The following is an 11245-nucleotide window of genomic DNA, read 5'->3' as shown; positions in this document are numbered from 1 at the left end:
GCAACGTAAAACAGCATCGTCGATCCTCAATGAAAAGGTCCAAAAAGTGCAGTTGCGTTGAAAGATGTCAATCGTGCACACTGATCCAAAAATAGATTAAAATAGGTGCAAAAAAAAAATGCGAAAAAAGAAAAAAGAAATGCGTCACCTACAGGATTCGAACCTGTGCTCCCGAGGGAACTGCCTAAACTTGCTTTCTTGCGAATAGCAGGGCAGCGCGTTAACCACTCCGCCAAAGTGACTAGTGTGGTTGTTATTGTTGAATTAGTGGTTCAGGTATTGAGTTTATGTGCATACAGACCTGCAGGTGTAGTTGGTAGGTTGACAGGTTGAGGTTGTACGACGAAGCTGCAGGCGGGATGCGATGTGGATGGATTGTGGAGGATATTGTGGGGTCATATTGGGAAGCTGGGAAGTTGCGACGGGATGAACTGGAGTTTTGTTTTGAAGGGAGGGAGATTCACTGACTCAAGTTTGGGCTGCACGAATAGGTGTGATCAAGGTGATGGATGGGCCGGTGTACTTTCTTCATAACGCTTGACACCTTAGATAGGTGGTTTTGATGCTCACTCTTGTTCAAAAGATATAGTTCAAAATTTAACACAATGGTACACCATTCGGGAGTGACTATTTCTCAATCTCGAGCGTTACGTACTGAATCACGAACGGACCCCGTAACCAAAGCCCAGAGGAGCACCTGAAGCCAACGGGAGCGATAAACATATTAGGTGATTAACTTTGTTATTACTAGTAATACTCTTCGCATTCATCCCATCCCTTCTCCCCTGTTTCCTTGTGTGGTATCATTCTCTCTCCCCTCCCTTCCCGTATTACTGTACCTCCTCCGAACATCAATGGTATCAAACCTCCCCAGACCCCAGACCACCTCCAACCCATGCAACAGCCACCCGAACTCCTCAAAGAATTACACGAAAGTTACAGGTATCATCATAGCTTATTGGTACTCGTGTTCCCTTTACTCCTCCTCGAAAAGGAACCCGTTACCTTTCGATTAACTTTCCCTCCCATGCCAACCAAACAACCGCCTCTAAAAGGCTTCCTCTCTGTCTTCCTTTTCTCCCTTCCTTTCCCACTCTCCACTCCTCAGCCCACTTAAGCATGAATAGCCTCCTGAACATGCGGATAAACCTGTACCATCCTGTAATACAAATCCGGATGATCCCTCATCAACACCTCAGGATCCCACGCCGTCGCCACAAAAATGGTATCAATACCACTGGTCAACGGCGTCGTGAAAACATTGCAAACTTGCAGCCCAATCAGGAAAGCAAACGCCACCACCACCGGCGTGAACCCTCCTCCCTCGTTATAGGCCGGCTTGGTATACACCATGTACAGATACGCAATCAAGCCACAGGCGTACGCGACAAAGGTCGCGCCAAAGGTGAGCACAGGGCCGATCAAGCATTCGTTGATTAAGGCGTCGATGCCGCGGTCCTTGATCATCTTCCAGGTATCCTTGGCCGCGGCAAAGTAGGCTTTTCCGTAGAGGGCGATGTGGCAGAAGGCGTAGCGGTTGATGAACTCGACGAGCCAGTCCAGGATGCCGATCAAGCAGCCGAAGATGCACCAGAGGATGGTGCCCAGGATGTCACCTTCCTGCATGGCGTTTTGCTGAGCAGCTTGGGCGAATTGGCGGATGAGGTTGATAATAGCGATGAAGAGGGATCCCAGGGAGATGGAGCCGAATGAGTAAGTGAGCGAGCGCTTGAGGGCGCCGCGCGTGACCTTGGTAGGGTAGTTCCTGCTGTTGAAGTACCATGACCCATAAATGCCCGCGACGGTGGTGTGGATGGTGTTTTTCAGCCACTCCGAGATCCAGTAGCCGGCAAAGGTGATAAACACGATGAGGCCGATGACTTTGCCCGAGGAGCAGCCGCCGGCGTTACGGCAGGCGGCGTTGTTCTGGTCGGGCTCGAACTTGATGTAGACGGCCACGAGGGTGATGGCCCAGTAGAGGGCAAATAGAGTGCCGGCGAGACCGCCGACGGCCGAGACGAGGTAGACGTGTCCATGGACCTTGGCAACGTCGATGGCGGTCTGAAGCATCAAAGTTGAAAAGGGGATGCGGGACCGGCAGGACCAGAAGAAGAGGGCTTGGAGGACGACAAAGATCAAAAAGACGATGCCGCCGGACCAGTACTTCCTAGATAACATATACAGAGCAGTGACCAGCCCCATGACGATGTTGAGAATACCGGTGGCATAGATGAACTGCTTGGTGAACTTGCGGGCCATCCACATGTAGGCGTAGGAGAGGACGATGGCGCAAATCAGGACCCAGCCAAAGAGGTAGATGGTGTGGGTGGTGAGACCAAAGGTGTTACGTTGGCCGTTGAGGCTGCCATTGTTTTGACTTCTGTTGTCGGCTGTTGTGTGTGTTTTGGTCAGTAAACATCTTCACATCTCTTTTTTCCATCTTCAAAGCATTGACAGTGGATGTGTCCTACCATAACCATGAAGACTGATAGCCGAAACCGCGACAAACCCAGCAACGGTAGCCAGGAACAAGATACCCGCCCACCAATCGTTGTACTTGGGCTTCTGGACCTTGAACACTTCATCGTACGACGGCGGGGGACCATCAGGCGGAGGGGGGCCACCGCCGTAACCATCGACCGGAGGAGGTTTGTACCCGTTCGGCGGCGGTCCCTGAGGAGCGTACCCGCCATTCCCATAACCATTTTCATACGGCGGTTGCTGACCGTAGTTACCATCGTTGGGAGGCATGGGGTTCATCTGGTACGAGTTGGGCGGAGGAGGAGGGTAGCTGTTATTGTTGTTGTAGTAGCCACCCGGTTGGGCGCCATACTGAGGGCCGCTCATTATCGCGGCGCGCTTCGAGTTTGTCGTCGAGTCGGATCGTGTGTTGTTGATAATGTGGAATTCAGGGTCCTAGGGAAATGTGTTGAAGCTCCTCGTACTCGTGATGGTGGTGGAGCTCTGTTAAGCTTAACTAAAAGCTCCTGTCGTCGCCGTCGTCGTCAAGGAAACGAGTCGCGACGTGTAAACAGACCGCAGCGCAATGTCGATTCGCAAGTCCAGAACACCTCCACAAAAAGTTATGGAAGGGCGGAATGGAATGGAAAGATCGAATTAACGATTAGTTCCTAGTAGGAAGATTGAAAAAGAGAGAAAAACTGAAAAGTGAAAAAGAAATTTGACACAACAACCGTTTGTCCAGAAGGTAGGGACAATGGAGATGGCTGGGGGACCTTGGGGACCTTGGGGGGACCTTGGGGGAAATGAGCAAAAGTCAATTGCAAATCAGGTCGTGTGAGACATTGCCCTTTCTTAACTTGGTGACTTGGTATTTACTTGGCAACAAGCTCCAGCTTGTTCGCTCGAAAGATTGGAGCCACAAGCCTGACAAGCAACTGCGACAAAAAAAGCAAAAGCCAAGAGGAGGTGAACGAACTGACAAGCCAATGACGTAAAGAAAGATCTTTCCGTCCGCTGCCTGTTTTTCAAATGTTCTCCGTCGGCACTGGCCCCGGGGCTCTTCCCTCATTTTCAGCTTTCTATGCAAGCGTCTGGGCTTGTTTTGGACCTTTCAGTTGCTTTCAGGCGGAAGCACGTCCCCCCATTTGATCAAAGCTAGGCTTGACGTCGATCGCTGTCAGGGGGAAAGGGCGGCACCACTGCAGCACTGCAGGACGTGACCTTTCCGTTTTTGATTTCAGTTGGGTTTGCAATTCCCGCCCAGCCTCTTTGTGAGTTCGTGATTGATGAAACTCTCCAGCCAAGCTGACTTTCTGGCTTGCAACAGGCTCGGCATTGTCTTGTCCGCCTGGGATTTTTCTTGTGTTTTCTTGTCTCTCATTGCGCAAGCCTTGTCAACCGTTACATTTGTCTGGCATGTGCTTCGCTTGCTGCCCGCCCAGACGCCCAGAGTCGCCCAGCATGCCCAGCGCTTGACATTATTCGGAACATCACCATATCCATTTCATAACCCGTTGGTGGGATCGGCCATCGGCAATCTTGGTTTGATTCTGGATTATTCTATGTATTCAATCTGACAAGACCCGACGGGGTTTTGCAAACGGGAATTTGGACACGGAGAATGGGGTTGAGAAGCCTGGGAAACTAAAGATATCGATGGTGGCTTGTCGGAGCAGGTGTCAAGATCATGGCGGTGACACAAATCACAAGCGTGACAATCCACAAGTGTGCCGAAAGGTGTCAGCGCCGCAAGCCCTGGCGGAAACTCCCGTTCTTCGCTTCAGCTTCCAAAGCGGCGCTGTTTTTGACGGTGTGCGCCATTGATGCAACAGCAAAATGTTCAATATCTTCTGTTGGATGGACAATTGGTTTCGCATGCTTTTCTTGCGTGCAGGGTCCGAGTACCTACCTAGGGGTGACATGGCTTGATCTGGGAGTAAGAATATCCTTAGACGACCAGCTGGTGCAAAAGTCCCGGGTAAGTGAGCAATTGTGAGCAACCTCGCAAGAGAGCTTGGCGAGCTTGGAAAATCGGTTGCGCTTTGGCTGGGGCAACTGGTATAACCCCAACCCTGTTATTCTGACAACAGACAACAGACATTCCGTCGGTGAAGCCACTGGTTGACCTTTCAACTGGCCAAAAGCAGAATCACAACGCATGATACAACAACATGACCATTCAAATGTTTTCATTACATTCATCTCCATCATTCTATACCAACATACTTTTACCAACTTTTCGTAACTTGTCGCAACCCCGACAAAACCCATTCCCGCTTACATGTTTTAACAAGTTTACTTGGAACCAGTCTTGCCAGTAGGGATGCAGAACAGCACAAGCTTCTTCTCCTCGCCCTCCTTCCAGTCGCCGAGACCCTTGTCGACACGGTAATAACCGCGTCTCTCGAGCTGGATGATGTCGTCCTTCTTGAGGGTGGCCGACGCCTCGTCGCACCAGGCCTCCTCCATGGTCTCGGTGACGGGGTTGAGGAAGTCCTCCATGTTGTCCTCCTCCTGGAGCACGTCCTTGGTGATGAGGTAGTCAAAGTCCCAGAGCTCGGCAGGGACCAGGGTCTGGCCCTTGGACGCGAGCCAGGTGACCTTCTTCTCGGTGGACTTGACGTCGCCGGCGAGGTTGAGGTCGATCTCGAAAGTGGGGATGACCTCGGCGGAGGAGTCGATGTTGCGGACGAAGCCGTTGCCCCAGCCCATGATGGTGATCTCCTCGCCCTCCTTGAAGGACTTGGCGTCGGCCTGGTCCATGATGAGCTCGTTGGCGAAGGTGACCTGCTTGGTGCCGACCTCCTTGTTCTTGGGGTGCTTGGGCTTCTCCTGCTTGATGGGCTCGGCAGGGGCGTCGGCGCCCTTGACGATGACCTTGACGGCGTCCTTCTTGGTGATGGCGGTGTGGCGGGGAGCAATGGGGTCGATCTCCTTCTTGTTGGAAGCCCAGAAGTTGGTCCAGTCCATGGTGACGACGTTGCGAGAAGGGCCCTGCTTGAGGATGAAGTCGCGGAGGGCGGGGATGGTCATACCGCGCCTGCGGACACCACGGATGGTGGGCATGCGAGGATCGTCCCAGCCCCAGACCTTGCCGGTATCGACGAGCTTAGCGAGCTTGCGCTTGGAGAGGAAGGTGCGGATGAAGTTCATGCGGGCGAAATCCCACATGTAGACCTGGCGGAGCTTGAGGGTATCAATGAACCACTGGTACTGGGGGTTGCGGTCGGTGTACTCGGTGGAGCGGAGAGCGTGGGTGACGCCCTCGTGGCTGTCGACGACGGGGCAGGCGAAATCGTACATGGGGTACATCTTCCACTTGGTGCCGGTACGGTGATGGGGGGTCTCGATGTTGCAGCGGTAGATGACGGGGTCGCGAAGAGCCTTGTTCGGGTTGTCGACGGAAAGCTTGGCGCGGATGCAGTTCTTGAGACCCTCCTCGGTACCGTTCTTCATCTCCTCGATGAAGATGCGCATGTTCTCCTCGATGGAGCGGTCGCGGCGGGCAGAGGCAATGCCCTTCCAGCGCTGGTCGCGCATGGTCTCCTGGTCGGTATCATCGGCGTAGGCGTGGCCCTCCTTGATCATGCGCACGCACATCTCGTAGAGGTAGTCGAAGTAGTCGGAAGTGTAGGTGACGGCGTCGGGCTTGATGCCCATGAGGGCGAGATCCTCGATGATGGCATCCTGGTACTCCTGCTTCTCCTTGGAAGGGTTGGTGTCGTCGAGACGGAGGCGCAGCTGGCCCTTGTAAGCCTGGTGAGCAAAGTAGTCGGAAAGGAGGGCAGCCTTGGCGTGTCCGATGTGAAGGTAACCCGAGGGCTCGGGAAGGAAACGGGTGACGACGCCCTGGTCGGCGTTCTGGAGGGCGAGGGCATAGCTGGCACCGGCCTTGGAGGCGGCGGCGACCTTGGCCTTAGCGGCAGCGTCCTTGGCCTTGACCTCGGCCTGGATCTCGGGGTGGTTCTCCTCGATGTAGTTGAACCATCTGGCGAGGTTGGCGAGCGAGCCGCGCTTGATGAACGAGACGGCGGCGCGGTTGCCACGGAGGGCGAGCCAGATCTTGGTGTCGATGTCGCCGAGGGTGTAGCCGTCGAGGTAGGTGCGCAGGATAAGGTGCTTGTCGAGGGCCTGCAGGCGGGGCTCGATCTGGCGGAAGTCCGCAGTGAGGAGGGCCTCGAGAGGCTTGAGCTCGTCCAGCTTCATGGTGATGGATGAGGTATATGTGGAATTGGGTTGAAACTGTACAAGAAAACAACAAACACCGGGACAGGATCAAAGTCGTCACCAAACAATTAGGTTCCCTTGAGTCAAGGAAGTTTTTGGAGGGGCAGCAGCGGGACGGGTGGGTGGAGTGGCGGCGGGGTCCTCTCGTGCGCTGAAGTTTAGCGTCTTGCGGTAGCGTCCGGGGTAGGTCCAGTGGTGTGACAGATGTGGCGCTTGCTACTGTGAAAGTCAAGACGAACTGAGGCGTTTCTTCGCAAAATGTGGCTCAGCAAGTTCGTTAACAGTGACAGAAATGCGCTGCCTGCCGCGCCAACGCCCAGCCGGTGCAGCGCAGTTGCCGCAGCAGTCTGCCCCGGGCCCAACTTTTTTTCTAGGCGGGCGTGCCAATTGCCCGCGCCGGGACCCCGAGACTGGACTGGACTGCCGTCCGAGGATTCACGATTCGCGATTCCCCCGTCCCGCCGCCGCCGCCTGCCGCCCGCCTTCGAGTGTTCCTCTTCCGGAGAGTGAGCGCGACACCAACCCCGACCACCATCACACACAATGGCTTCAACACAACAATGTCTTGCCTCGCTGGCAAGGCTTAGCCTGTCGACTCCCACCAGAGCTGCTCTTCCGACAATACCCAAGTTCCTCGTCCCGTCGGTGGTCGGCGCATCGCAGGTTCGATATGCGACACACAACTCCAACAAGGGCGGAGCCAAGAAGGCCCCCAAGAAGAAGAAGCAGTACAAGTTCTTCAAGTCATGGGACATGACCGGCATCCAGCAGTTTTCTCTGTGTGATGCTATGCGGTAAGTTTCAAGCTACCCGGCCGGTACCATGCAATCGCATCATCAACTAATAGAATTGTTGCAACAGCTACCTCCGCGCCGCCGAGGTCGGCCAACCCCCGCTCTCCGTCAAGTACGAACTGCACGTCAAGCTCCGGACAAAAAAGGGCGGCGCCGTGGTGCGCGACCGCGTCCGCCTACCGACGCCCGTCAAGACCGACACGCGTATCGCCGTCATCTGCCCCGAGGGCAGCGAGTTGCAGGAGGAGGCCAAGCGTCTGGGAGCCGTGTTGGCGGGCGAGGAGACCTTGTTCGAGGCGATCCGGTCGGGCAACTTCATCTTCAACAAGCTGCTGTGCCACACGGAGAGCGAGGGCGCGCTCCGCAAGGCCAACGTCGGCAAGCTGCTCGGTCCCAAGGGCCTGATGCCTAGCGGCAAGACCAAGACCATCACCAACAACCTCGAGGCCACCTTCCGGGACATGATCGGCATGGATGAGTACAGGGAGAGGATGGGTGTCGTGCGCATGGCCGTTGGTCAGCTCGGTTTTACCCCCAAGCAGCTGGGCGAGAACATCCGTGCCTTCATGACCAAGCTCAAGGCCGATATCAGCAAGATTGATGATAGCACACCCAAGATGGTGGAGGAGGTCGTTCTTAGCACGACCCATGGTCCTGGGTTGAGTCTGAATGCCGAGTTTGCCCCTACCGACGACAAGATCAAGCCCGAGGATTTGGAGGCGGTCATGTAAGAGACGGAGGGTGTGGGCTAGATTTCCTTGTATCATAGGCATGTATTATAATGGCAAAATGGAGCGGTTTGTACAAGTAACGTGGTCTGACATGTATTCTTGTCTCTATGTTTAGGTGTATGTGTATTATTAAGTATATTAAATCCTCTGAGGCCTGTACCTCTATCAGCAATTCTATTACATGCACCCTCTCCATTTAACAGCCTATTTCTCCCTCAAAACCCTGACAGCCTCCAACTCCGCGTCCAACAACCTATAAACCCCCAAATGCCTAATCACCCTCTTCTTCCCCTTTTCGCCCGCCGCCCTCCTCGCCTCCTTCAACGCCGTGCTCAGATCCAACAAGATAGTATTCCGGCACCTAATCATCCGTTCCTCCATCTTCCTCACAAACGGCACCTCGTGTCCACCAAGTCTATCAGCCATCTGCTCGATCTTGACATATTCCTTTGCCAGGGCCTCGAGTTCAGCGGGAGTGCTGGACATGAATCCTTCCCCTTCTTCGTCATCCTCGAGATCGTCAGAGAGGACCTCCTCCTTGAAATCCTCCGACCCGGAATCCCATCCTTCGTAATCATCCTCCTCTCCTAAATCGTCCTTCATACCCTTCTTTACCCATCCTTCCACCCCAGCTCCTCCCCCTCCCCCCCCTGTCCCAACATTGCCCCCTCCGGTACTCCCCAAACTCCCCAAACTAAGTTTAACCTCCAACCCCTCCACTCTCTCCGCCAACTCCAACACCCCCCTTCCCCATTCTATTCCACCCCTCACACTCCCCAGCTCTCCACACAGCAATCCCACCTCCCCCCTTTTTTCTTTAACTCTCAGTCGCACCTCCTCCACAGCCCTCTTGAACCCCAGAACCGCAACGCGAATATCTTCCACCCTCTCCTCTCCTCCCTTGAGCTCGTCGCCTAAAGACAAAAAGGAGGTGTAATTGGCGTTTACTAATTCGAGGAGTTCGGAAGAGATGGATAAAGAACGGGTGTGAAGCTCTGAGCGCAGGTCGGGGAGGGTTTGATGTCTTTGTCCTAGGCCTGGGGTGAAGGGTGTTGAAGTTGAGGGGGAAGAAGTGGAAGAGGGGTCGGATGAGGAGGAGGAGGAGGTGGTGGTGGTGGAAGAGGAAGAGGAAGAGTAAAGGGCGTCGAGGTAGGCGAGGGGAGAGAAGTGGGGGGTTAGGAAGGATGGGCGGGGGAGGGCGGTGGGGAAGGGGAGGTCGGAGATGTTATCGTCTTCGTCTTTTTCGGGGGATTGGGATTGGGAGTCGGTGGTGAGGGGAGGAGGGGGGTTGAGGTTGGTTGAGATGGTGGGAAGAGGTGCCGGGGTGGTGGATTTGGGGGAGATGGGCGAGGAGGTTTGAGAGCGGGGAGGGGAGGATGGCCCGTGAGCGGCGAAGTTGGGGGTGTTGAGGGTTGTCATTTTTCGTTGTTGTTGCGGCCTGTTGCGTTTTTGTGTGTATTTGCGTGGTTGAACTGGACTGGACTGGTGAGGCAAGTCCGGGATATCTAGCCGGATGTGGTTGAATTTGTTGCCGGGTATTGCGGCCTGAGTCCGGAGGTGTATCCCGGATGTGGTCCGTTGATTCGATGGCGTATCCGGTGTTCAGGGGCTGATATCCGGGAAATGTGGGACTAGTGAAGTCCGACTCCGGTTCTAGTTCCGTGTCCGGTTTCGGATGCAGTTCGGCCGTTCCTGAGCTTGAAATGCGGGCCGGGATGCGATGGACTCGGCACCTCGGTGAGTGCAGTGCAGTGCAGTCGGTGCAATTGCGGTGTGGTGGGGTTGATTAATTGATTGATCCGATGACTCCCTCAAAATCCGGTGAGGGCAAGCTTCGTAAGCGGAATAAATTTTTTCGTTCCTGATTGCGGAAACGTCGGAAATCTCTGTTCGGGCCGTTGGGTGGTGTTGGGAGCTGGGGACCCCGTTGGTTGCGCGTTGGTTGAATGGTGGTGTGTGGATGAAGTCTGATTGTGTGGTTGAGATTGGTCGTGTTTCGTTACGGGTAACGGAGCTCAGCAAGTGAGGGTCAGTGAGAGATGTGGCAGATCTGATAATTTCTCTTGGCATTGGGTCCCTCATGCAGGAGGGGTGAAGTGTGCTAGGGGTCCTTGACCACAACACCACGGGTCGTGATGGGGAAATATGAGATGAAAGAATGTGATTTTTGGTCTTCAAGCCCAGTTGATGCGTGCAATTTTTGCAAAAATTACAAGAAGCACTTCCATTGTCCTATGTCTATGAGCTGTGATCAAGTTATCAACATGTGGAAAACCCATCATGTTCATTTGTGTTGATGGGGACTTTGCAAAAAGCATATGCTGTCTTTTGATGAACTCGCAGACACCACAAAATAACAACGTGGACACCCCTGGCAAAGAAGGATCTGATAAATTGTGTGAGCGGTTTACTCCAGAACAACTCGAACACACGGTCCGGTACCCTGCTTGCTTGAAGACGGAAATATTCAACTTCAGACTGCTATTCCATCTTTCACAGTTTTTGGGAATAGGGCCTCGATGGCACCTTAGCAAAACACTTCTTCTGCGCCGTGGACAACATCCAACTCTGACTTTACGCCAAGGGCGAAATGAGAAGGTATTACTCAATTAATAGGTCGGTTGACTCATTCACGGCTCTTTCTTCCCTTTCCCTTGCCCAGCATGGAGACCGCCTTCGTCAGCCGACATGGCTTGCAACCCTGATCGCCAACGGTGAGGAGATAGACGGTGGCAGCCTGTCGTAATTCCGAAGTATTGGCTCGGTAGTAAGAGATGCACAGGATCGACGTATCAATTTGGCCTCAAAACCAAGGCATCATACAGTGGAAAATGGCATCTTGAGCATCTTCCAAGCTTCCGTTCTTTGATCCGTTGACAGGTTGAAAGACAGCGGACCGGGACAGGCACAAGCCCATCCCCGCTCACCACGACGCTTCCCCACTCTTTCGTGACGCACAAGTGGTTCTAGCGACTGCCACTATTCTGCGATTGTACTAGCGCATTTGTTGTAATCTTATCAATCAATCAG

At 54.0% G+C, this 11245-nt stretch overlaps 4 protein-coding genes and 1 non-coding gene across 5 annotated transcripts; 1 reads left to right on the top strand and 4 right to left on the bottom strand.

Annotated features, from left to right (window-relative positions):
* Positions 1-142: 142 nt before the first annotated feature.
* On the bottom strand, positions 143-242 carry SMAC4_13337. The gene is given in 2 exon segments: positions 143-186; positions 206-242. It is a non-coding gene; the product is annotated as a tRNA-Ser (tRNA).
* Positions 243-670: 428 nt separating this feature from the next.
* On the bottom strand, positions 671-3379 carry SMAC4_05131 (uncharacterized protein). The gene is made up of 2 exons (XM_003346823.2): positions 2472-3379; positions 671-2390 (listed from the first exon to the last, which is right to left on the bottom strand). Exons 1-2 carry the CDS (start codon positions 2845-2847, stop codon positions 1114-1116), a joined length of 1653 nt encoding a protein of 550 aa, XP_003346871.1. The 5' UTR covers positions 2848-3379; the 3' UTR covers positions 671-1113.
* Positions 3380-4758: 1379 nt separating this feature from the next.
* On the bottom strand, positions 4759-6669 carry SMAC4_05130 (uncharacterized protein; the record flags this gene model as incomplete). The annotated part of the gene is made up of 1 exon (XM_066090231.1): positions 4759-6669. The coding sequence occupies one exon, from the start codon at positions 6667-6669 to the stop codon at positions 4759-4761; it is 1911 nt and encodes a 636-aa protein (XP_065946291.1).
* Positions 6670-7166: 497 nt separating this feature from the next.
* SMAC4_05129 (mitochondrial 54S ribosomal protein uL1m) lies at positions 7167-8384 on the top strand. The gene is made up of 2 exons (XM_003346821.2): positions 7167-7484; positions 7552-8384. The coding sequence occupies exons 1-2, from the start codon at positions 7234-7236 to the stop codon at positions 8213-8215; spliced, it is 915 nt and encodes a 304-aa protein (XP_003346869.1). The 5' UTR covers positions 7167-7233; the 3' UTR covers positions 8216-8384.
* Positions 8385-8419: 35 nt separating this feature from the next.
* On the bottom strand, positions 8420-9634 carry SMAC4_05128 (uncharacterized protein; the record flags this gene model as incomplete). Its single annotated transcript, XM_003346820.1, has 1 exon — positions 8420-9634. The coding sequence occupies one exon, from the start codon at positions 9632-9634 to the stop codon at positions 8420-8422; it is 1215 nt and encodes a 404-aa protein (XP_003346868.1).
* Between the last annotated feature and the right edge of the window lie 1611 nt (positions 9635-11245).

The sequence above is a fragment of the Sordaria macrospora genome, chromosome 2 (genome assembly GCF_033870435.1).
Source record: "Sordaria macrospora chromosome 2, complete sequence".
NCBI lineage: Eukaryota > Fungi > Ascomycota > Sordariomycetes > Sordariales > Sordariaceae > Sordaria > Sordaria macrospora.
Note: the sequence above shows the minus strand (reverse complement) of the source record. Positions and strands in the feature narration are given on the sequence as shown.

Bases quoted from the DNA above. Each gene is read 5' to 3' on its own strand.
- SMAC4_05131 (XM_003346823.2), bottom strand. From the start codon at position 2,847: ATGAGCGGCCCTCAGTATGGCGCCCAACCGGGTGGCTACTACAACAAC. The intron at 2,391-2,471 runs GTAGGACACATC...CACACACAACAG, and splicing joins TATCAGTCTTCATGGTTATG to CCGACAACAGAAGTCAAAAC.
- SMAC4_05129 (XM_003346821.2), top strand. From the start codon at position 7,234: ATGGCTTCAACACAACAATGTCTTGCCTCGCTGGCAAGGCTTAGCCTG. The intron at 7,485-7,551 runs GTAAGTTTCAAG...TTGTTGCAACAG, and splicing joins TCTCTGTGTGATGCTATGCG to CTACCTCCGCGCCGCCGAGG.